The sequence below is a fragment of the Eptesicus fuscus genome, chromosome 2 (genome assembly GCF_027574615.1).
Source record: "Eptesicus fuscus isolate TK198812 chromosome 2, DD_ASM_mEF_20220401, whole genome shotgun sequence".
Classification (NCBI taxonomy): domain Eukaryota; kingdom Metazoa; phylum Chordata; class Mammalia; order Chiroptera; family Vespertilionidae; genus Eptesicus; species Eptesicus fuscus.
This window is the reverse complement of record NC_072474.1, coordinates 50,194,922-50,220,888: the sequence shown is the minus strand read 5'-3', so window position 1 is coordinate 50,220,888 and position 25,967 is coordinate 50,194,922. Positions and strand designations below refer to the sequence as shown.

Below are 25,967 nucleotides of genomic sequence, written 5' to 3'. Positions count from 1 at the left end.
GTCTGATAGTGAATAGAAGAAAAGAGTGAGATTGTGCTTTAGGGAAGGAACACTGTTGAGCCCCCAAGAACTATTAGGAGATTTGAAAATGTTCTTGATGCCATCAGTCATTTTGAAGACCATGAACCGGTTGCTTCATGGCCTCATCAAGTAAGAGGGTGGGTATTCTTACACAGTTGAGAATTTGGTTTCTTCACTTACTTGAATCCTCATATATCTTGAAGTACAAGCCATTAGCTAATTAAACTGTTTTGTGAGACAGTTCTTCAGTTGATTTAATGAGAATAATCCTATTACTCTTCTTATTAAAAAGCTGAAATTTGATATAAGTTTCATGAATCAAATATAAGCACCATGAAATGCTCTAAGGAAAACACGAGACTATTTGAATAGCTACTTTTTAATGAATGTGCGGAATTTCAAAATGTTAGTTGATGATGACTACATTGAAAATACATTTGGGAGAAAAACTGATGTGGGGCAGAGTTGAATACCAAGTAGTTTGAAAAATGTAAAGCATCTTCTGCTTTTTCAGGAGTGTGTTTGCCGAAGTAGAATCAAGGATGATTATTTTTAAATTTGGTAATTGGTCCATAGCTTATGACTTTTCAGAATAGATATGAAAGGGAAATAATTTTCCTTGAATGCTTAAGGTGTGTCCTAAATGTTGTTCTTTACAGATTACCCTGGTTTTTTTTACTCTGCCCACCATGAAGTGAGGATGGAGAAGGGTTTTGAAATATAATGTCTTTAAAAAAACTTACATGGTTTTTAGTTTGTTCAGCGTTTACCTGAGAAAATCAAATCAATAGAGATTACAATGGAATAGACCAGTGGTCGGCAAACCTCAGCTCACGAGCCACATGCGGCTCTTTGGCCCCTTGAGTGTTCTAATGCCACTTCTTCAAAATAGACTCGCCCACGCCAAAAACCGACTTCTGCGCATGGGCCACGAAGTTTCAATCGCACTGTATGTGCACGCCTGCACGTGGTATTTTGTGTAAGAGCCACACTCAAGGGGCCAAAGAGCCGCATGTGGCCGACCACTGGAATAGACCATTGCTTAAACTGTAGAGGCAGTGATAGCTAAAGGGGGACAGTTTTACAGAGAATATGCTATTTAAAACCAGTTGTCATCTTCTGTGTTCTTAAGGGAGGTAACGTTTGAATGGAGGAGAGGACATCTGATTATGTAAGTGTGATTGGTTTGAATTACACATATGGAAATATGTACAAGTGAGAATGGCACCCGCTCCCTGCTCCAGTCTCAGTCAGAGCAGCTCTTTTGTTCCGCTTTAAATACTGAAGATTGTTTAGATTTCTTTTTAAAAAAGAGTTCTGTGGTCAAGAGGGCTGAGAAGAAAAATGTTTGGAACCTATTCTGATACACTCCAGATGGCAAGCATTTCAATTAGGAAAGTGTTCATTTAAAATTGAGGGACATTTGATGATTGGGTTCTGGATGTTGTCATATTGTAAATGACATTACCTTGCGAGTGGAGAAACTAGGAACAATAAGAAAATGGGGGATGTGTAGACATACCCCTGTAAGGGGTGGTCACTGAAGATAGCAACGTTGGGAGGTTAATGAGATTGGTGGGGAAGGAAGGAGTAATCGATGGCTTCTCTGGATGCCAGTCTGTTAAACCTAGTTCACCAGAAGGCTCATGTTCCCCAGGGAAGAGGTTGAAAGAAGTGGGCTGTGTGTTTTGGCCACTGTGGAGATACTCAGTTGTGGGGCAGAGAGTAACTGTCTAGTCATGCTGTGAGCATGAAAGCATAAACACGTTGCCTTACTGCTGTATTAATTCGTACAGTGTCTGTTTCCAGAGACAAGTTGCCTTAACTCAGAATAAGAAAACAGATGGTGTTCAAGTTAAAATACTGGCTGTAGGACATAAGCCTTAATATATATGCACTGTACATTTTAGAGGTTATACTAATTGTAATTTATTGTATATAAAATATCTTTTAATTGATTTCTAGGGAGAGGAAGAGAGAGGAAGAGGGAGAAGGAGGAAAAGAGAGAGAAAGAGAGAGACATTGAAGGTGAGAGTGAAACACTGACTGGCTGACTCCAGCATGCCTTTTGTTAGCTGCCAAGAATTTAAAGTGAGGGATGCCTGGCTCCCTACTCCCCTTAATTTATCTACTTCCTTAGGAGCAATTGCTATGTAGCCCCAGGAGTTTTCAAGGTACATGGTACATCTCTTAATCATCATGTTATTCAGCAGAATTTAGTAGGAATATTCTATTTTTCCTGTGCTTGATAACATGGGTTATGATCAGCTGCCTCCTGCACACCCTCCACTGGGGATGTGCCCGAAACTAAGGTACATGCCCTTGACCGGAATCGAACCTCGGACCCCTCCGTCTGCAGGCCGACGCTCTATCCACTGAGCCAAACCGGTTAGGGCAAATTATTTAACTTTTTATTGCTTTAGTTTCCTCATCTGTAAAATGGGAATAGTAATATCCAGTTCCTAGGATTAGTGTGAAGTCTGAATGAGATAATACAGAGGTGAGGTGTTTGACACAAAAAGGCTCTCAACAAATTGTAGTCCCACTACCAAATGTTGAATGGAGGCATGACAGGCTGTTACCTATGATGGGACAGTTTTGCTGACCCAGCTTGATGGGAACCTTTCTCTATAGATATTCACCACCTGGTCCTCTTTACTCAAGAAGAAGACAGGGCTATTTTTAGTTTTGAAACAAGACTCTGAAGCAGACGTAATGACTTCTTCCCTATTATGTATTGGGAGGTTTAGATAATAAGGGTTGGTAATAATAATTAATAATAAGGGTTGGTAATAATAGTGAAATGGCAGGTAGAAAGGAAAGGAAAGATCAGCAAGAAAACTCTGATTTAAAATATCCAGCAATACTTATTGAGAGACATAAAATGACCACCACTTTATAAAACAAATATGACCAAGTTGCACTATGTAGTATATGAAAGAATAATCAACCATAGTCAGCTTCTTTATTTCAGGGAGGTAGAAATCATTAAATAATAGGAAAAGCTATTAATATAATACATCAATTACAAAAAATATAATTGTTTTTTGTAGATTATTAAGATGTATTTGATGAGATTCAACATTAGTCCCGAGTAACATTGTTTTAAGAATAGAATTGGGGAAAAAAAATCCCCTTAATGTAAGAAAAAATATGATTCCTCCAATTTCATTCTTTTTTTCAAAATCGTTTTAGCTATTCTAGTTTGTTTGCCTTTTTATATAAATTTTGGAATCATTCTTCTCTATATCTAAAAAAATCTGTTATGATTTTTTTAAAATATATTTTATTGATTTTTTACAGAGAGGAAGAGAGAGGGATAGAGAGTTAGAAACATCGATGATAGAGAAACATCCATCAGCTGCCTCTTGCACACCCCTTACTGGGGATGTGCCCGCAACCAAGGTATATGCCCTTGACCGGAATCGAACCTGGGACCTTTCAGTCCACAGGCCGACGCTCTATCCACTGAGCCAAACCGGTTTCGGCAAAAATCTGTTATGATTTTGATTAAAATTACTTAAGACTTATAAATGAATTTGGGCTTTTAAGTGAATTGGGGAGAATTGATATATTTTTCTGTTTAGTCTTCCATTGCATGAAGTCAGGATATCTCTATTAATTTAGTTATTAGTTGATTTGAAGAAAACATTGTTTCTTAGGTTTCAGCATGCAGCTTCTGTATGTGTTTTGTTACATTTATGCTATTTATTTAATTTTGGGAGGGATGATTATAAATAGCATTGTTCTTTATAGTTTTTCAATTATATATTGCTAGTATATAAAAATAAAGTAGATTTTTATTTGTTGATTATGTATTTGTGACCTTGCTAAACTGATATTTTAGATCTGGACTGTTTTTTCCCTTGGTATTTTTATATAGATAAGTATGTTGCCCTGGCCGGTGTGGCTCAGTGGATAGAGCGTCGGCCTGTGGACTGAAGGGTCCTGGGTTTGATTCCGGTCAAGGGCATGTACGTAGGTTGGGGGCACATCCCCAGTAGGGGGCGTGCAGGAGGCAGCTGGTCGATGTTCTCTCTCATCGATGTTTCTAACTCTCTCTTCCTCTTCCTTCCTCTTTGTAAAAAATCAATAAAATATATATTTTTTAAAAAAAGTATGTCATCTTTGAATGGGGACAGTTTTATTCCTTTCCAGTCTATGCCTTTTTAATTTGTTTTTCTTGCTTTGTTGCATTGTAAGACTTACGCTGTGCTATTGAAACAGAAATATTGAGAGTGGAAATCCTTCTCCGGTTCCTTAGGGACAAGGATTGTGTTTTTCACATTAAATGGGATATAACCTGGAGACTTTTTGTAGGTGGTCTTTATCAAGCTGAGGAAATTCTCTTCTGGTCATCTGAGTTTTTATCACGAATGGATGTTGATTTTTGTTTCCAACTATATTGTGGATTTCTCTTTCTTTTCACTTCTGTCACTTTTTGCTTCCTGTATGTTGTTAAATATATACAGTTTAGACTGTTATATCACCTTAGTTAATGACCTTTTTAAATCATTATGCAGTTTTTCTCTTTACCCTTAGCAATTTTCTTTATTTTTAAATCCTCACCTGAGGATATGTTTTTATTCTAGAGAGAGAGAAAGAGAGAAACATCAACCGGTTGTCTCCCATGCACGCGCCCACTAGGACCAGGAATCCCACTGGCAACTTTTTGGTGTAAGGGATGATGCTCCAACCAACAGCCTCCCAGCCAGGGCAGCAGTTTTCTTTGTATCATCACAGAGGTTCCTGAGGTGCTGTTCATTTTTAAAATAAACTTTTCTTTGTTTGAATGGGATAATTTCTTTTGATCTTTTAGTTCACCGAATCTTTTCTCTGTCATCTCCACTTTGCTGTTGAGGCTATACACTTAGTTTTTCATTTTAGCTATTATATTTTTCAATTAAAATTTTTTTCATTTGAAAAAAAATTTTTTAAGATCTTCTTTTCTTGGCAGAGATTCTTCTCTTTTTCCATGGGTTTCAAGGATGTTCCTGATTGCTTATTGGAGCATTTTAATAAAAGCTGCTTTAAAGTCTTTGTCAGTTAATGCCAACATTATGAATGCCAGCATTGGTGTCTGTTGACTCACTTCCCTTATGAGTTAAAATTTTATTTCTTTTTTTATATGCCGAATCATTTTAGACTGTGCCCTGGAGATTTTGAATATTATGAGATCTTGAGTCTTGTTTAAATCCTGTGCAGAATGTTGGTATTTTTATTTTGGCAGACTACTAATCTGGTTAGATTCAGGCTGCAAGTTCTGACCTGCCTCCTTTGGGTGGTGGGTTCCAATGCCACTTCAGTTTTCAAAGCCTTTGCAGTGCTCTTTAGAGCTTTCCCAGTGCTTGGTTTGAGACCTGGCTGATGGTCTACAGCAGTGGTTGGCAAACTGCGGCTCGTGAGCCGCGGTTTGCCACTTTGTTGACTAATGAGTTTGCCGACCACTGGTCTACAGCGATTAGTTCTGTTTTCACAAGAACCTCTATTTTGTGTTATGAACAACTTTATGGGGCTACTTTCTGGATCTTCGTTGGGAATCCTCTTTTTTGGTCCTCTAGCTGGAAAGCGGGGGTTTAGCTACCTGCTCTGCTGCACACCTCTATGACAGTGCCTGTGTCTGGGGCTAAATGGCAGGAGGACGCAGAGGAAAAAGCCTTGGGGTTTGGCTCCACCTTCTCTGGACCACAGCTTTACCCTTAAGAAAGGAAAATGCCTTTTTCCAAGAATTTTGGCTTCTATAAAACAAGCTCATGGATCACTTGGGGTCTAGGGTGTGAGGACAGAAAAGAGGAAAGAAGGTGGGTATTCGTACCCTTTGAGCACTGTTCATGAGCCAGAATTAGAGGGCTTCTCCTGGAGCACTCTTGTGTTTATGCTCTGGTGGTCACTTTCCTGGTGACTCTGGTGATTGGGCGGTGGAGTGGTACCTCAAATTTTTGGTCTTTCTTAACCTGCCTGCTACTATTCACTTTTTAGAGTCCTTAAATAACTGCTCCCTGCATTCTGTTCAGATTTTATAGTTGACTAGAGGCCCAGTGCACGAAATTGGTGCACGGAGGGGGTGTGTGTCCCTCAGCCCAGCCTGCACCCTCTCCAATCTGGGACCCCTCGAGGGATGTCTGACTGCCCGTTTAGGCCCGATCCCAATAGGATCGGGCCTAAACGGGCAGTCGAACATCCCTCTCACAATCCAGGACTGCTGGCTCCCAACTGCTTGCCTGCCTGCCTTGCTGATTGCCCCTCACTGCTTCTGCCTGCCAGCCTGATCACCCCCTAACCACTTCCCTACCAGCCTGATTGATGGCTAACTGCTCCCCTGCCAGCCTGATTGCCCCTAACTGCCCTCACCTGCAGGCCTGGTCATCCCTAACTGCCCTCCTCTGCAGGCCTGGTCACCCCTAACTGCCCTCTCCTGCAGGCCTGGTCCCCCCCAACTGCCCTCCCCTGCAGGCCTGGTCCCCCCCAACTGCTCTCCCCTGCAGGCTTAGTCCCCCCCAACTGCTCTCCCCTGCAGGCCTAGGTTCCCCCCAAGTGCCCTTCCCTGCAGGCCTGGTCGCCCCCAACTTTCCCCCTCTGCTGGCCTGGTCACCCCTAACTGCCCTACCCTGCATGCTTGATCACCCCCAACTGCCCTCCCTTGGAGGCCTGGTAATACAGCTTGATATTTGGTATTGAGATCCCTTCTACTTTGTTCTTTCTCAAGATTGCTGCAGATATTCGGGGCCTTTTTTTATTCCAGATGAATTTTTGGAGAGTTCTTTCTAGGTCCGTGAAATATGCCATTGGTATTTTAATGGGGATTGCATTGGATCTATAGATTGCTTTGGGTATATGGACATTTTAATGATTTTGATTCTACCAATCCATGAACACGGTATGTTCTTGCATCTGTTTATGTCTTCCTCTATCTCTTTTTTCAGTGTCCTGTAGTTTTCCAAGTAGAGAGGTCTTTTACCTCCTTAGTTAAGTTTATTCCTAGGTATCTTAATTTTTTTGGTGCAATGGTAAATGGGATTGTTTTTTTTAAATCTCTTTCTGTAAGTTCATTATTGGTGTATGAAAATGGTATAGATTTCTTGGCATTAATTTTGTATCCTGCTACATTGCCGAATTCATTTAAGTCTAATAATTTTTTGATTGAGTCTTTAGGGTTTTTTATATACAGTATCATGTCACCTGTGAATATGACTGTTTTACATCTTCTTTTTCCAATTTGGATACCTTTTATTTCTTATTCTTATCTAATCGCAGTGGCTAGCACTTCTAGAACTATGTCGAACAGCAGTGGTGAAAGTGGGCATCCCTGTCTTATTCCTGTTCTTAGGTGACATCGTTTTAGTTTTTGCCCATTGAGTATGTTGTTGGCTGTAGGTTTGTCATATAAGGCTTTTATTATGTTGAGGTATAATCCCTCTATTTTTATTTTGCTGAGGGTTTTTATCAAGAAAGGGTGTTGGATTTTGTCAAATGCTTTTTCTGCATCAATTCATATGACTATATGATTCTCATCTCTCAATTTGTTTATGTGATATATCACGTTTATTGATTTGCAGATATTGTACCATCCTTGCTTGCATCTCCGGGATCAATCCTACTTGGTCATGGTGTATGCTCTTTCTGATGTAATGCTGGATCCGATTTGCTAGAATTTTGTTGAGGATTTTGGCATCTATATTCATGAGGGATATTGGCCTGTAATTCTCTTTCATTGTGTTGTCTTTATCTGGTTTTGGTATTAGGGTAATACTGGCTGCTTCACAGAATGAGCTTGGAAGTGTTCCTTCCTCTTGAATTTTTTGGAATAGTCTGAGGAGAATAGGTTTTAGTTCTCTCTTGAATGTTTGGTATAACTCTCCTGTGTAGCCGTCTGGGCCTGAGCTTTTGTTTGCTGGAAGCTTTTTGATGAGTGCTTCAATTTCTTCCATAGGTATCGGCCTATTGCGATTTTTAAATTCTTCCTGATTGAGTTTTGGAAGTTTGTATTTTTCTAGGAATATGTCCATTTCCTCTAGGTTGTCTAGTTTGTTGGAATAGAGTTGTTCATAGTATTTTTTTTTTAACAATCCTTTGTATTTCTGTGGGATCTGTTGTTATTTTGCCTCTTTCATTTCTGGTTTTGTTTATTTGGGTCCTCTTTGCTTCTTGGTGAGCCTGGCTAGAGGTTCGTCAATCTTGTTTATCCTTTCAAAAAACCAGCTCTTGGTTTCTAAAGGCAGATCTTATTTTGCAGTTTCTATATGTATGAGTTTCGTTACCTCAGTTCAGTAAACCAGAACCAGGTTCTCAACATTATGGAGTAATTGCATCAAGTACAAGCTTTACTGCTAGCTCTTCAGTCCTTGGACCGCTGAAGAAAAATCAGGTGTGTGGCTTATTTAGGGAGCATATCATTCCACTTCTTTCAAAGCTTGCAAGTGATTGGTCACTGTGATCAGTCAGTCAGTTTTCCTGCAGACAGAAAAACCTGTACTTGTGTTGCTTTCTTGTTTCCCATTGATAAATGTAAATGACACTTCAAAAAAATGGATAATTAGCCCAGCCTGCATGGCTCAGTGGTTGATCGTAGACCTATAAACCAGGAAGTCACAGTTTGATTCCCAGTCAGGGCACATGCCAGGGTTGTGGGCTCTATCCCCAGTGGGGTGCGTGCAAGAGACATCCGATCAACGATTCTCTCTCATCATCGATCTTTCTGTCTCTCTCCCTCTCCCTCCCTCTCTGAACTCAATAAAAACCTATTAAAAAATAAAATAAAACAATGGATAATTGAAAGAAGGAATTGGACAACAAAGATGACAGTGTAGCAAAGGAATGGTAACTGATAATTCTGGAAGTGGACATAAATGGAATTATAGAAGAATTAGCTGACCATGGGAATATTGATATTGCCTATGCTAGAGAGTCTAGATGTGCAGTCAGAGGAACCCGATGAGGCAAACTTAAAAAAAATATATGTTCCCATTGATTTTTAGAGAGAGAAGAACGAAGAGGGAGAGAGATAGAAACATCCACCAGCTGCCTCCTGAGTGACCTCCCTGTGGACTGGACAACACCCAACCAACTGAGCCACACTGGCCAGGGCTGTGAGGCAAACTTTTGACATAAAGAAAGAAAATGGTTGTTATGATAAGAATGACAGTGTTTCAGGGGAAGTGACACCAACAAAAAACTTTACATTAAAGGGACTCTCAGAGGTATTCAAAGTGTAAAGGATAAAATATGTAAGACATGCCGAAACCGGTTTGGCTCAGTGGATAGAGCGTCGGCCTGCGGACTGAAAGGTCCCAGGTTCGATTCCGGTCAAGGGCATGTACCTTGGTTGCGGGCACATCCCCAGTGGGGGGTGTGCAAGAGGCAGCTGATCGATGTTTCTCTCTCATCGATGTTTCTAACTCTCTATCCCTCTCTCTTCCTCTCTGTGAAAAATCAATAAAATATTTAAAAAAAAAAATATGTAAGACAATCCAAACCTAGACAGAAGTATGACAATTCGCTCAGCATGAAAAAGATGCTCATTCTGTTTTCTAAGTTATACAGTGGGAAGAAGGCAAACATTGTTCAAACTAGTCTTGGTAAGTTTATAAATAATGAAATAAAACACTAATTCTAGATATTTCTAATCTTTTATTTATTTTTATTTTTTTATTTTTTTAATATATTTTATTGATTTTTTACAGAGAGGAAAGGAAAGGGATAGAGAGATAGAAACATCGATGAGAGAGAAACATCGATCAGCTGCCTCCTGCACGCCCCCCACTGGGGATGTGCCCGCAACCAAGATACATGCCCTTGACCGGGAATCGAACCCGGGACCCTTCCGTCCGCAGGCCGACGCTCTATCCACTGAGCCACACCGGTCAGGGCTATTTCTAGTCTTTTAAATTACAATTTACTAAACAAATATTAGGTCTACTTTCTTTTCCAGTTCCTTTGTATATTTATAACTGACAGTAAGGGAGCTTTTAAGGTGTGTTGTGTTTTTTTTTTGACAGAAATGTCATAACAGAGTTTAAGTTTATTTTTAATACATTGCTAATTTCTAATATTTTCTTTAGAACTTGTAATCCTATTAATAAAAGCCTCTCTGTGGTTGTGATGCCCTCACACAGTGATGCCCTTATGCCGTAACGAGCAATCACCAGGAGGCTGTGTGCTCAGCGGGTGCGCATGGGTGGGCGGAGCCGCGTGCGCGCTTGGGCTTGATGCTGCATGTGTGGCGCGGAGGCGGGTCCGGCGGCTCCAGCGGCTCCAGCCTACCTCTTTGGGGCAATCCATCGAGGAGCCCTGGATGGATAGGTGGGGCCTACCTCTTTGGGGCGATTGATAGCAGGACTCCCACACTGTGAGAGGGCACAGGCCAGGCTGGGGGGACACCCCCTCCAGTGCACGAATTTCGTGCATGGGCCTCTATTTTTTACATATAAAACCCTAATATGCAAATAGACTGAATGGCGGAAAAACTGAACAGCTGGTCGCTATGACGTGTGTGGAACATGGTGGGCATCAGCCATGGCAGGATGTTGGAGCAGGTGAGTGGGGGCACCAGACCAAGGCGGGGCACCGGTCTCTGTCATTGGGTCGAGCCTCTGGTGGTTACTGAAAATTCTTAGCTTCCATGCGGTGCGTGCACCTGCTGCTGGTGCCTGTCCCGATCGCCCCTCAGGGCTTCTCCACCTCCACCTGCTCCCGAGGGGCAATTGGGACTGGCACCCGCCTCTGGCACCTGCTGTTGGCGACGGCCCCGATTGAACCCTCCGCCGGCACCGGAGCTGCCGCTCGCACCTACTGCTGGCCCCGCTCACATCCGCAGCTGGCGCCATAGTCGCCGCTTGCACCTGCTGCCAGCGCCAGGCGCCGGTCCCAATCACTTAGCGCCGGCTGGGTAAGTGGGTGTGAGCGGTGGCTGCTGGCCCTGACTGCCCCTGAGGGCTTCTTCAGCTTCCCCTGCTCCTGCGGGGCAATCAGGGCAGCAGCCACCGTTCGCACCCACTGACAGCGCTGGCCCTGCTCTCACCTGCTGCTGGCACCGGCCCAGTCGCTCTGCGCCATCAGTGCTGTGAGTGGGGCCGGCGCCCTCAGCACGTGGGAGTGGCAGCGGCGGTAGCAGGGCTGCTGGCAGATGGGACCAGAGGTTGTCTCGGGAGGGGCTGGGCAGGGGTGTGGAGGATGGGCTGAGACCCACCCCTGTGCCCACTGCAGCCTTGCGCCCACAGTTCCTTTCAAGGTGCACAAATTTGTGCACTGAGCCTCTAGTATATATACAAAGCCATATGAGAAATTAGGCTGTTGAATGGAGTTTTTCTTCATATTTTTCATTTCTTTATGTTTTGTTTTTGTTGACTAATCAAGCTTCATAATGCTCTATAAACAGGAGGGTTTGTGGGAACCTTCTAGAATAGTACTAAAAAGCACCAATATAATGAAAGCTAACATTAAGCTCTTTTGGTGTGCTTGGCATGGCAATGAATGCTACATGTACCATCTCATATACTCATCTCATATGAGGGAAATTCTCTTCAGACCTGGAAAGTGAAACTGAGTTGAGGTTCACACTCTGTTCCTGACTAATTATTGCTTCATTACTAATCCATGATTCTAAAGGTGCTACAGGCATTCTTTTCTTGTTTTCCTTAGAGATGTGCAGGTGTTATAGCTCTGCACCAGGCCATTTATAGCAATGAAATGTCAGCAAAACAGTAAAATGTGATGGTTCTAATAATAATGATAAACATAAATATTTTTCTGAGTTATCAATAAGCAGAATTATCAAGATACTAGGAAATCGCCAGGCCAACGTGGCTCAGTGATTGAGCATCAACCTATGAACCAGGAGGTCATGGTTCAATTCCCAATCAGGGCATATGCCTGACTTGAGGGCTCAGTCCCCATTGGGGAGCCTCCAGGAGGCAGCCAATCATTGATATTTCTATCTCTGTCTCCCTCTCCCTTTTTCTCTGAAATCAAGAAAAATATATTTTAAAATAAATAAATGACTTTTTAAAAATAAAGATAGTAGGAAATCTCACTGCCTTCATTAATAATCTTGAAAGGAGAAAAGAGAACTACTTATCTGACCTGAAGGATTATTTCAAAGGATTTTACAATATTAACTAAAAAAATTTTAAAGATTAAAAATGTCAAAATCTTTCTTTTAAAAAATATACAATAAACCAGTGGTTCTTTTTTTAAAAAATATATTTTATTGATTTTTTACAGAGAGGAAGAGAGAGGGATAGAGAGTTAGAAACATCGATGAGAGAGAAACATCCATCAGCTGCCTCCTGCACGCCCCCTACTGGGGATGTGCCCGCAACCAAGGTACATGCCCTTGAACAGAATCGAACCTGGGACCCTTGAGTCTGCAGGCCGACGCTCTATCCACTGAGCCAAACCAGTTAGGGCAAACCAGTGGTTCTTAATTGCATGCTCATCAGAATCCCCGAGTAGGCCTGTGAAAACACATTTCTGGCCTCCTCCAAGGAGTGTTTGAATCAGCAGGTCTGGAGTCAGGCATGATAATTTGCATTTTTCATAAATTTCCAAGAAATGATGATGATGCTGGTCCCAGGACCAAACTTTGAAAGAGCTACCACTTTACACAAATGAATGGACCCTCGAGCTTTTAAGATTTTGACAAAAAATTTAAAAGTTATATATCAATTGCCATTTAAAAATTTTTATTTTTTAATTATAGTTGATATTCAGTATTATTTTATATTAGAGGCCTGGTGCACGAATTCATGCACCAGTGGGGTCCCTTGTCCTGGCCTGCAGAATTGGGCTGAAACCGGCTCTCCGACATCCCCTGAGGGGTCCCTTATTGTGAGAGGGCGCAGGCCAGGCCAAGGGACCCCACCAGTGCAAGATCGGGGCCTGGGAGGGACACAGGAGGTTAGCCAGCCAGGGAGGGACCGTGGGAGGGCTCCAGGTGTGTCCGGCCCATCTCGCTCAGTCCTGATCGGCCGGACCCCAGCAGCAAGCTAACCTACCAGTCAACTGTCTGCCCCCTGGTGGTCATTGCACGTCATAGCTAGCAGTTAAGCAGCCTTAGCATATCATGCTTTGATTGGATGAACGGACAACTGGACGACCGGACACTTAGCATATTAGGCTTTTATTATATGGGATTTGTTATTTTTTCTATTGATTATGAAGATTGCTTTTTATGGTTACAGCTTGCTTGGTCATTTTTACAGTTCTATACTACTATGCAAAGCAAGGACTGCTTGTATTAAAAGCCAGTTTTATAGAGTTCTTCAAGACCATTCTGTGTATTATTTAGAAAAAGGAGTTTTAGTTTTGGGTTTGTAGATGGGGATCAGTAATGTCATGAGCTCAAGTCTTTATCAGGTTGTTCTTTGGTTTAAAACCTTTTAATGGCTTTTTGTTGTGATTAGAAAAGACCAGAATCCTTAATGTCATCTGACCCCTGCCTGTATTTTCAGCTCTTCAATCTCTTCTCATAGCATTGTGTATCTTTTTCTATTTAGCTGTTCTGACTTAAAATATGTAGTAATTGTGTAATTAGCCATGTGATATTTGTCAGAATGAACCTATATTGTTCACTGCTGAATGCTCAGCACCTAGCGCAGTGCTTTGGTCATAACATATGCTCCATATTTGTATGAATAAATGAATAAATAGAATTGCATGCACATACTTATTCATACATGTATATATATTTTTTCTTTGAAAGGGAATGCTTGCTTTCCCAAGATTCTCAAAGGATACAGTGATCTAAAAAAGTTAAGTATCGCACTGCAGGAAATGATACAGTGTAATGGATACTTAACCTACATGGTATCATTAAACTTTAAAGTTGTTCACTTTTGAGTCTCAAATTGCATTTAAATATCTGGACATATAGAGTATTACATATGGCCATGAGCAAGCATTCATTTAAAATTATTACACTGTCTGTAGAACATGAAATTCACTTTAAAGAACATTATCTGTGGCTTATATTAATATAATAGCATTTTAAAAATCTGTTGATTATCATATAAGATCCTAGCAGCAGAATAGAGTTGCTGCTGAGTGGAAAATTGGCTACTTCACAAATTTCATCTATAAAACTGTAAATTTCTTCTAGTTTTAAAATTCTGTGTTTTCCTTTTAAAATTACTTATTGATTTTTTTAAAGATACTAACTTATTCATATTATAAACTTCTATGAAGGGGTTTCTTTAGCAGTGGGTATATATATTTTAAAAAATATTTTACATTATATTGAATTTTAATTCACAATAAGATAATTTAAATCTTTCTTAATTGGGTTTATGTTTACTATCAACATCATAGAGGCACAAATAAGAATGCTTTTTGTAACATTTTAGTTGATTAGTCAAATTACTTCACATACCTGGTTAAATGCTAACTTATAAATTCCCATCTCCCTTTTAAAAAATATTTTTATTGATTTCAGAGAGGAAGGGAGAGGGAGAGAGAGATAGAAACATCAGTGATGAGAGAGAATCATTCATTGATAGGCTGCCTGCTGCACACCCCACACTGGGGATCTCGCCCACAACCCGGGCACATGCCCTGACTGGGAATCGAACCATGACCTCCTGGCTCATATGTCAACCCTCAACCACTGAGCCATGAGGGCCAGGCCTGCCTCTCCCCTTTCTTTCTTTCTTTCTTTCTTTCTTTCTTTCTTTCTTTCTTTCTTTCTTTCTTTCTTTCTTTCTTTCAATATATTTTATTGATTTTTTTTTTTTTTTTTTTTTACAGAGAGGAGGGGAGAGAGATAGAGAGTTAGAAACACCAATGAGAGAGAAACATCGATCAGCTGCCTCCTGCACACTCCCTACTGGGGATGTGCCCACAACCAAGGTACATGCCCTTGACCGGAATCAAACCTGGGACCCTTCAGTCTGCAGGCCAACGCTCTATCCACCGAGCCAAACCAGTTAGGGCCTCCTCTTTTTCTTATTTCCCATCTTTTAATAGTTTCCTTTAGTCACTTACTGATTCATCCCCAAACTCTTTCACAATTGTTTAGAACTCCTGTCAGTACTTTTAAATGCATTTGACATTTAATTAATTTTATCTTGGAACCCTCTGACCTCCTGTAGCCAGAACTTCTTGCTCTCTGGGCTTGCTTCATAGTAGCCACCCTTACATCTCTCTTCAAACATCATCCTGGAGATACCCTTGGCTTCTCTGTCTTGTCTGTATCACATCTTCCTCTTTCTTGGTTTATTCTCATCCTATATAATAAAAGCCTAATATGCTAAGTGTCTGGTCGTCCGTTCAACCAATCAAAGTATAATATGCTGCCCTAGCCAGTTTGGCTCAGTGGATAGAGCATCTGCCTGTGGACTGAAGGGTCCCAGGTTCGATTCCGGCCAAGGGCACTTGCCTGGGTTGTGGGCTCGATCCCCAGTAGGAGGCATGCAGGAGGCAGCTGATCAATGATTCTCCTCATTGATGTTTCTATCTCTATCCCTCTCCCTTCCTCTCTAAAATCATTAAAAATTTAAATAAACACAAAACAAAAGAAAATAATAAAACCCATAGAGGAAAATCATTTTAAAAAAGTATAATATGCTAATGATATACTAAGGCCGCTCAACCAGTCATTATGATGTGCACTGACCACCAGGGGGCAGACCAACTGGTAGGTTAGCTTGCTGCTGGGGTCCGCCCGATCAGGACTGAGTGAGACAGCCGGACATGCCCTGGAGCCCTCCCATGGTCCTTGCCCGGCTGGAAACCTTCCACATCCCTCCCCGGCCCAGATCGTGCACCAGTGGAGTCCCTTGGCCTGGCCTGTGCCCTCTAGCAATCTGGGACCCCTTAGGGAATGTTGGAGAGCTGGTTTTTGCCCAATCCCGCAGGCCAGGCTGAGGGGCCCCACTGCTGCACGAATTTGTGCACCGGGCCTCTAGTGTTTTATATAATATCTCCTCCACTAGCTTCCTGAGAAAGATTGTATGGAAGGCAAACTTGAGATTCCCTATATCTGAAAATTTCTTGCTATGCCCTGGCACTCAATTTTCAATATGGCTAGGTAATTGGAATTCCAAAATTCCAGTTTGGAAATGGTTTTCTCAGAATTTTTATGTTATGGCTCCATTTTCTTTTAGCTTCCAGTGCTGTTGAAAGTCTCATGCCACTGGGATTCATAACGTTTTCAATATTCTTTCCTGCCTTTTCTCTGTAAGCTTATTAGATCTTCTCTTGCACGTGGTATGAAATTTCACATTGTATGCCTTGGGCAAATTGATTTTCATCTGTAAGTGGCCTTTTCCATTTGGAAACTCCTTTCAGTTATGGAAAACTTTGTTATTTCTTTGACCTCTCCATTTTCTTTCTGAAACTTGTTTATTCAAATATTAGACTTGTTGGTTTAATCCTCTGTTTCAAAAATACCATCTCTTTTTTTAATTTTTATTTATTGGTTTTAGAGAGAGAGGAAGAGAGAGAGAGAGAGAGAGAGAGAGAGAGAGAGAGAGAGATCAATTTGTTGTTCCACTTATTAATGCATTCATTAGTTGATTCTTGTATGTGCCCTGACTGGGGATCAAACCCACAACCTTAGCTTATTAAGATGATGCTCTATCAACAGAGCTACCTGGCCAGGGCCCCATCTCTTTATTTTTAACTTTTTGTAATTTTGCTCACCATTTGGAAGAGATTTACTATCTTTATCTTTATTTTGAGACATTCATTTGTACTGTCATTTAAAAATTTCTAAGAACTTGTAATCTCTTCCATAATCCTATACAATAAAAGCCTAATATGCCAAGTATCCAGTTGTCCGTTCGACCAATCAAAGCGTAATATGCTAATGATAAGCTAAGGCCGCTGAACTGATCGCTATGAAGTGCACTGACCACCAGGGGCAGATGCTCCGACTGGTAGTTGTTGCTGGGGTCTGGCTGATTGGGACTGAGCGAGATGGGCCAGACACGCCCTGGAGGCCTCCTGCGATCCCTCCCCGGCTGGCCAACTTCCTGCATCCCTCCCCAGCCCCGATCATGTATTGGTGGAGTCCCTAGGCCTGGCTTGCACCCTCTCGAATTTCATGCACTGGGCCTCTAGTTACTTATAAAACTGGAATTCTAGGCTTGTGGAGCTGAAGAGTATCTAAAAGGTCATTTGTGTTAACCCAGTATATAATTCACTTCTATATTGTTCTTGCAAATTTTTTTCATTTTTTTTAATGTTCTTTTGCTTCTTTATATTCTAACTGGAGGCCAGTGCACAAAAATTTGTGCAGGGGGGGGGGGGCCCCTCAGCCCAGCCTGCGCCCTCTCGCAGTCTGGGACCCCTCGGGGGATGTCCACCTGCCGGCTTAGGCCTGTTCCCCAGGGGATTGGACCTAAGCTGGCAGTCAGACATCCCTCTGGCAGCCCGGGAACCGTCAGTCAGACATCCTTAGTGCTGCCGAGGAGGCAGGAGATGCTCCTGCCACCACCGCTGTGCTCGCAGCTGTTAGCCCACTTGTGGCTGAGTGGAGCTCCCCCTGTGGGAGCGCACTGACCACCATGGGGCAGGTCCTGCGTGGAGTGTCTGCCCCATGCTTGTCAGTGTGCATCATAGTGACCTGTGTTCCTAGGTCAATTTGCATATTACCCTTTTATTATGCAGGATAGGATTTCAGTGATGGCAGGAAAAGGGATTGCCAGGCGGAGGGTATGAACTTTGCTAGTGCTTACCTAACAATTGGAGTAGTTTAGGACTTTGGATAAGGGGTTTATGTGCCCGGCCAAGAGTCTGTCCTTCATTTTTTCAGGGATGAAAAATAGTAGTGCTACAATATTGGCTATATTGGTACCTAGGAGACGTGTATACCACTTTAGCCACATATAGTTCTCATTGGGCAGACATTCACTTGGTCTGTTCTAAGCTTGCATAATGAAAATGAGTGGGAAATTGCACCAAGTATAGTTAGTATGCAGACAGTTTGTCGGTGTTAAGGAAACATTAGCATTAAGGCCTGGAAGTGAAGAAAAGTGGTGCACCCAACATTCTGCGGTGGTGGGACTTTGCCTCTGGGCCTGGCTGACTTTAAACTGGGGTTCTAAGACCTACTTTGAGCTTTTCCTTTCACTTCTTTTCTTCCCTATCCCTCATCTTTTTCTTGCTGACAGTCTTAACTGCCATAAGCATCTTTGCCAGGAAGAAGGAAAAACAGGTGAAACTCCAATCTGCCCCGCCTCTTTGCCAGTTATCTCTGTGATGAAGAATAGCTTGGGACAGGGAGGAAGAGAAGAAGTTGACATTGCAGGCTAAAGTTAAGTTTCTTAAAATAACTCATCTGCCTTTGCTTGCCCCATTTATAAATGATCATGAATAATTGGGAGTTGACTCCATAAATAAGTACATGTAAGTTGAAGACGCTTCAGAAAGGCTGTCATTAGTCCTCCACCCTGGTTCAATGTAGTTAGTAATTGGATTCACTCTTCTGCTGTGCCCTGATGTCTGGTCAGCTACTGTATCAGCTTCCTGTGGCTGCTGTAACAAATCACCACAAACTGAGTGGATTAAAACAACAAATTTATCCTCTCACAGTTCTGGAAGCCAAAAGTCCAAAATTAGTTTCATTGAACGTAAATCAAGGTGGCAGTGCTCCCTCCAGAGGTTCTCCTGCTTCACTCCAATCTCTGCCCGCAGTCACTCGGGATCCAGGCCTCTCGGTCTGCTTGTGGCTTTGTGGCCTCAGGACTGCAGCTTCAGCTCAGGCAGCATCTCCCTGTTAGAAGCAGGAAAGGGCAAAGAATGGAAAATACCTGTCTGTTTCCTAAGGAGCTTTCCAGAAGTCCTGTCCTATAGCTAGGCTTACATTTTGTTGGCCAGACTAGATCACATGGCCTCCCGTATCATTAAGGAGGCTGGGAATGTTTTTAGCTGGGACATTACACCTCCACTAGCAGGATTCTGTTAGTGTTAAGGCAAAGGGAGAATGGCTATGGAGTAGGCAGCTTGCAGCCTGTCCTAGTAGGTAATGAAGAGAGTTTACGTTCCCACCTACAACTAGAAGGCTCTTGTGTATATGATCACATTAATCTTAATTCATTCTCCAACATATATTGAGCAAACCTGTTCAGTTCCAGGCATATTGATAAGCACTGGGGTGTCGTTTACATTGATACTTGCAGTGTGGTAGGCACTTGTTAACTACTTTCATACAGGTTATTTACATCATCTTCTCTAATCTGCTGTATGTTCTGCTCCTGGAGATATCAACTCCACTTTATATAGATGAGGCAATTGAGGATCCATGAGAATGGTTAATAATATCATTTTCTGGATTTAGAGATAAAATTTTAGAGTTTACAGTGGTGTAGCTAATACATGGTAGAGCTTAATCACACCCATGTTTTCTGGTTCTAAGTTTAGTGCTAAATTGTGCTTTGAATTGAGTACGCACACACCCATAACCCCCATCCATACCTTGTAAAGCTGTGAGAAAGTATCACCTTTAGCCAGGTAATGCTGGGTTTGAGTCTTATTTCTGCCAGGTATGGTTCTATTATGTGATAGACAAATTATTGCATATTTGTGCTTCAGTGCTGTTGTTTGTAGAGCGGGGATAATGTCATCTGCCTTGCAGGGTTTTTGTGAGAATGAAATGAGATATAGCGCTATATTGCACCTATTCAGTAAACAGTAACTTTATAGTTATTATTATGGTTGTCTTCATATTATGGATCAAAATTGACTTTTCCTTTCCTGTTCTGTAGTAGGTATGGTAATACTGAAGAAATCACTTAGTTCTTGGGACTTTTCAAGTATTCATAATATCCCTCTGTGATAAATAAACATATAAATATATGTTTTTCTACTATTACTTGATTTTTTTTGCCAGTTGTGATTAGTTTTTGCAGTTTGACAACAGATAGGAGTAACTCATTTTCCATTTTGTAACTGCTATAACAAATTACCACAAATTTGATGCTTAAAGTAACAGACTTACCTTGCAGTTCTGTAGGTCAGACATGTGATGGAGGTCTTAGGGCTAAAATCAGGTGTTGGCAGGTTGGCATTCCTTTCTAGAGGCTCTGGGGCGAATCTGTTATTTGCCCTTTTCAGTTATTACAGAGGCTGCCTGTATTCCTTGGCTCATGGCTCCCCACTCCATCTTCAAAGCCAATAATGTAATTATCTCTCCCTGCCCTGCTTCTATCGTTACATCTTTCTGACTCCTTCTACCTCCCTCTTCTACCTTTTTAAGGACACTTGTGATTACATTGGGCACATGTAGATAAAAAGAGAACCTCCCCATCCCAAGGTCTGCTGATTGACAGCTTTAATTCCCCTTTACCATAGTTGTAACCTAACTTAGTCACAGGTTTTGAGGATTAGGATATGGACATCTTTGGTGCACTATTATTCCGCCCACCACATCTCCATTCCGTCCAAAAGACTTAACTCAGTTTTAGCTTCAAAAAAAATAAATCTAAGGATGCTGTGGATACCTTTTTATACACTTGAAGTCTATTGATGTTGTAGTAGGAGAAAATGGGTATGACCCGGGTTTTCTTGGCTTAGCTGCTGCCGGCTGTGAGGACACAAGGAGATCGAAGGGGAAATAGTGAAGATCCTGGCCCTGGAGGCCCTCAGAGGCCCTTGGGTAAACCTCTAGGGAGAGTTGCCTGGCATCTACATAGCTCTAGGGATCTTTTATTTTATATTTTTTCTTACCTTTTATCCATGACTTACTCTTTTTGCAAAGTTAAAACATTTGTAGGAAGTTGTGGATTTTCTTAATATTTGTAATGATTTACAGTAGTCACCTTCCTCCCCCCCCCCCCCCCATATGATCTCCAGTAAATGCCTAAAACTGCAGGAAGTACCGAACCGTATACTGTATGTTTTTTCCTATACATATAGTCCCATGGTAAAGTTTATGGATTCTCTTTGTCATATCCAAATTGCCACCATCACTCCTGTGCTTTGGGGCCATTATTACCAGTAAGTAAAATAAGGGTTTGACACAAGCACTGCAATACTGTGAGTCAGTATGGTAACTGAGACAACTACTAAGTCATTAACAGGTGGGCAGTGTATATATTCAGTGTGGATATGATTTGTGTGGGACTGCGCAAGATTTCAGCACACTACTCAGAATGGAGCACACTTTAAAATGTACATATTGGGCCGAAACCGGTTTGGCTCAATGGATAGAGCGTCGGTCTGCGGACTGAAAGGTCCCAGGTTCGATTCCGGTCAAGGGCATGTACATTGGCTGTGGGCACATCCCCAGTAGGGGGCGTGCAGGAGGCAGCTGATCGATGATTCTCTCTCATCGATGTTTCTAGCTCTCTATCCCTCTCCCTTCCTCTCTGTAAAAAATCAATAAAATATATTTAAAAAATAAAATAAAATAAAATAAAATGTACATATTGGCCTGGCTGGAGTGGCTCAGTGGTTGAGCATCGACCTATGAACCAGGAAGTCACAATTCGATTCCTGGTCCCGGGTTGCAGGTTCGAACCCCAGTGTGGAGCGGCAGGAGGCAACCAATTGATGATGCTCTCTCATCTTTGATTTTCTATCTCTCTCTCCTTCCCTCTCCTACCCTTTCTGAAATCAATAAAAACATATTTAAAAATAAATAAATAAAATGTACAAATTGTTTATTTCTGGAATTTTTCATTTAATATTTTTGAGCTGCAATTGACTGCAGGTAACGGAAAGCGCGGAAAGTGAAACTGTAATAAGGGCGACTGCTGTATTTGAGTAATTTTAAATTCTTTGAAGGAGAGACTCTAAAAATCAAAGCATAAGTAACATATACGATTGAATCATTTTTCTAATTTATTGCTTGAGTTCGTTATTTTAATTCAGTTTATTACTTCAACTAGTTTTTCCACTTCAGTAATTCTTGCTGGTGTCTGAAATATGTTATATGAACCAGTTTTCCTAAGTGAAAAGCTTAATCTTTCCAGTCATTCATCTATTTGTCCAATCAGCAAGTATTACCGTGTGCTAGGCTCTCTGCTTGGCTCTGGGGACATGTTGGTAAGTTGGACATGGTCCCTTCCTTCATGGAGTTCAGTCTAGTAGGGCTGTCAGCACATAGTTAACAAAGTGGGTATGACTGAAAATCAAACTTCTATAAATAATGCAACATTTTCCTTGTCTGTCTTATGATTATGTCACTAAATTATTTTAAAATACTTCAAAATAATTTAGTGACATAAATTTGAAATGTAACTGTGACTGCTATTTACAATATAGACTAATGTTTCTTGCTTATTTGAAGTAATTTAGAGTTTAGGTTGCTTTCTGAAATGAATTTTTAAGCAGATATAATTTCTTAAGCTTTTTCTCAATATTCAGTGAAGTCAAAGATTTCTTTTTTGTAAATGAAATTTCCAATAACTCTTTCTTATGTACAATATTCCTTAAGATGTTTCTAATTAAGGAAGGCATGACACTAATTTTCATGTTTGCTTTTTTAGGAATGTTTTAAAGGAAGTTGGGCTACTCACAAGTTACTACATAAGAAAGCAAGTAAGTGAAATAACACAATGTATGTCTTAGAAGTGGCTTTTGTGTGAAAGATAAGAATTCTTCCAGTTCTGAAAGTGTATGTTTGAATATTCAGAAAGTGCATATTTGAATATTCTAAAAGTATAATTCAAAAGCTAGAATTTGAACATATTGTTTATTCTTTATGGTGCGTAATCATGTAAAAAGTGTGGTTGAGTAATATCTTTGTTGATGTTGCTGTATGACATGTGACATGAAAACATAAATGGTTGCTGGGATAGACGGATCTTGCTTGAGCAATACCTGAGAAGGTCTACTCTTTGGCACCGTCTTCCCTTTGCTAGAAATGCTTGCTTATTGTGGGCTGGGACACATGAGCTATCTGGCTTCATTTAGCCTGATCTCTTGTTTTTGTTGAGTTTGAATTTTGATGGCTTTTCTACTCAAAAGTCTATTACTTTAGGTTTTTTGGTCATGTAATGTTATTACTTCCAGTCTGATGTTTAATTTGCTCTTTCGAAGTTACTTTGTGAGACACCACGAAGTGAAACTGTTGGCTGCTGCTTTAGCTATTGCTGTCACCCACCGCGATGTGTCTCTGATTGAAATGGCCTTCCCTGCTCTGGCCATTCATCTTGTAAATTCATGTCATTAGTGTGGCTGGCTTAAGGCAGACAACCCATCACAATTACTTGAAAATTGGCAGGGCGTTTCTGTTCTTACGGCATTGCTATCCTGATAGATGAACGCTTGACAGACAGACAGCACATGGTCCTCGGTATAAGGGTTTTGTTTCAGCTTACTGACCTTGGTATTTTTTTATTATTTATCTCTTTGTATTTTTTTAGGAATTTGTTCATTTATTAAAGTTTGGTAGATTGTTTTATACCAACAGTTTAAAAAGATATTTTCTGTGCTTGTGTAACGTGAAGTCTACATTTAATGGAAATGCTAGACTATTGTGGGAGGAAATGTGGTTAGAGAGGAGGAAAGCTGATTGTGAATAAATGAGTTTCTCAAAGCATAAAAGGCAGAATTTGTTACCTCAAATCAAATATAGAGATTGATTTTAAGTAATGCCATTTAGTTTTATTCACTCATAGATAAATTGCTGTATTTCTAATGTGTTTGGTATTTTAGAGCTCTTTAAGCCAGTTATTAATATTTTATAAGCAGGAGGTTAAAGCATAGGTGAGTGAAGGGTTGAGGTGAAACAGTATGTTAGTAAAAGAGCTTAGAATGAGTCTCTACCCCAATCTTTTGTTAACTAACTGAAACCTGCCTCTTTCTTCAATACTGGATTTCCAAGGGTAAGTTATTTCATTAAAACCTGTACTACAAGAGAATTAAACTACTGATGTGCCCCAAGGGAAAATAACATAATTATTAACTGCATTGAACTGAGGCCATTTGGGTTTTACTTGTACCATGGTATTTAGTGTGATTCCTTCCTGGATCTTTTGGGGTAATTTTCTTAGTGGGTGAGTCTAATATTCTTGATTCCTTTGAGCTGTGTTGGATAGAGACAACCCTAAGCTGGCTAGTCCTGTATCTTTCCCCTAATAAATTGATCCCAACTACACCACCGAGGATGACAGACCTAGAGGAGGGAATGTCTGGGGAAGAGTCCTCGCTGGAACTAAGAAGATTATTGGGAAAGGAATTAGGGGGAAAGAATATTGGGTTAGGAAGGAACAGGGCATCATAAAACATAGCAACTTGTTCCAAGAAATAATAGTGAGATAAGATGTCAAGTAGTTCATGTCATGAGATGACATGCTTAGGCCTTTTTCCTTTTTTTTTTTTTCAAGGTGTAGTGTGTACTGATCTCTAATTAAGGATGCCTGATTTATATGTTTGCCCATGTGGGATATTTCTGTAATTTGCTTTTAATATCTTTGGTTTAGGCATTAGAGTAATTTTATTTCTAATAAAATACAAAGTGTTTCTTCCTCTTTTGTTTTCTGGAAAAGGTTATGTCAAATTAGTGTTATTTCTTCCTTAAATGTTTAGTAGAATTCACCCGTGAAATCATACGGGCCGTTCCTGATTGCAGAAGCTAATCAGGCCTTAGGAAAATTTCAAGTGTGAATTAAATAAATGATTCAAGGACAGGACTTTTTAAAAAATATATATTTTTATTTTTTACTTTTATTTTTTTATGATGTATTTTTATTGATTTCAGAGAGGAAGGGAGAGGGAGAGAGAGATAGGAACATCAATGATGAGAGACAATCATTGATCAGCTGCCTCCTGCACGCCCCCTTCTTGGGATCTAACCCGCAACCAGGCATGTGCCCTTGACTAGAATCGAACCCGGGACCCTACAGTCCGCACGCTGGCGCTCTATCCACTGAGCAAACCAGCTAGGGCCAGGACTTATTTTTTGTGTGTGAGAGTAAGGACCAGTTAGATTACAAAGGCCTTAAAGGCACGCAGTGCTGAAGCTTGGGTGCATATTCCCTGTGCCGTATTACCTGCCGGAGTGGAGATGGTATCGTTTCACATCTTAATACTCTATGATTCTGTATTCTTTTTATGTATCACTTATTTATTCAGTGTGCTTGTCTCCCATTTCTTAAAGAGGTGGAAGCATTGGATAGATGTCTTTTGAGTAGCCAAAAAAATGCTGTAAAAATTCCTTTAAAAAACAACAAACCAAATCTAAATAATCACTCCTCTACCCTCAAAACTAGAGTGCTTGATTTTTGGATTGCAGAGTGAAGGTTTTATGTAATGTTTCAGAATTGATTCTACCAAAGCTTTGCGAGCATACATTAATTTGAGCCTCACCTTCAACATGCTGAAATTTTGTCTGTTGTGAGGATTAAACAAACAAATCCATGTAAAATACTTAGCATACGTACAGTGCATAGTAAGTGCTCCACAGCTACTTAATAGTCATTTCTCGAAGAACCGAGTCAGATTTGTGATCAGATGATCCTGTCTTGGGCAAAGCTTAGGTGTAGGCAGTCATGCTGACCAGAGGAGGCAGCCTGCACAGAACCTTTTAAAGACTAAAGCCTGGATAGGATGTACTTTGAACCTCACCTGGTCCTGTTTCATCCAGATGTGTGTGTGTGAGACTCAGTTTTCAGGTATTATTTACACTGTCCTGTGCTTTCACAGCTTTTTGAAAAACATCAGTTAATTTGCAATTTTGTTACCAACCCCAAGTCCAATTCAGCTGAATTAGGTGTCCATTATGTGTCTAACACTTAGGGCTCAGCTCAAATTGATTCTAAAATGTAAATGAACTGACTTTCGAAGTGTACATTTTCCTAAGTAAATTATTCAAAAAGAACTTGCCAAATTTCAATCTCATCTAGGAATCTTTTGGTTGTATGTATTATTTGTTTGAGGTCTGCTTTTAATTCTCTTTTGAAAACAGATTGTGGAAAACTTGGAATGCTGATCAGCTGGAAGCTTTGAAAGGTTTTATATCTTTCTTTTTACTTGCTCCCTCCTCAGGAGTATGTTAAAAGCCTGCA

At 40.8% G+C, this 25,967-nt stretch overlaps 1 protein-coding gene across 1 annotated transcript in view; it reads left to right on the top strand.

The window, feature by feature from the left end:
- METAP1 (methionyl aminopeptidase 1) overlaps positions 1-25,967 on the top strand; it is a 76,005-nt gene that overhangs the window by 16,438 nt on the left and 33,600 nt on the right. Inside the window, exon 2 of the mRNA XM_054727231.1 lies at positions 22,446-22,497. Within this exon, the coding sequence (XP_054583206.1) occupies positions 22,446-22,497 (52 nt within the window). The remainder of the gene's footprint in view (positions 1-22,445; positions 22,498-25,967) is intronic.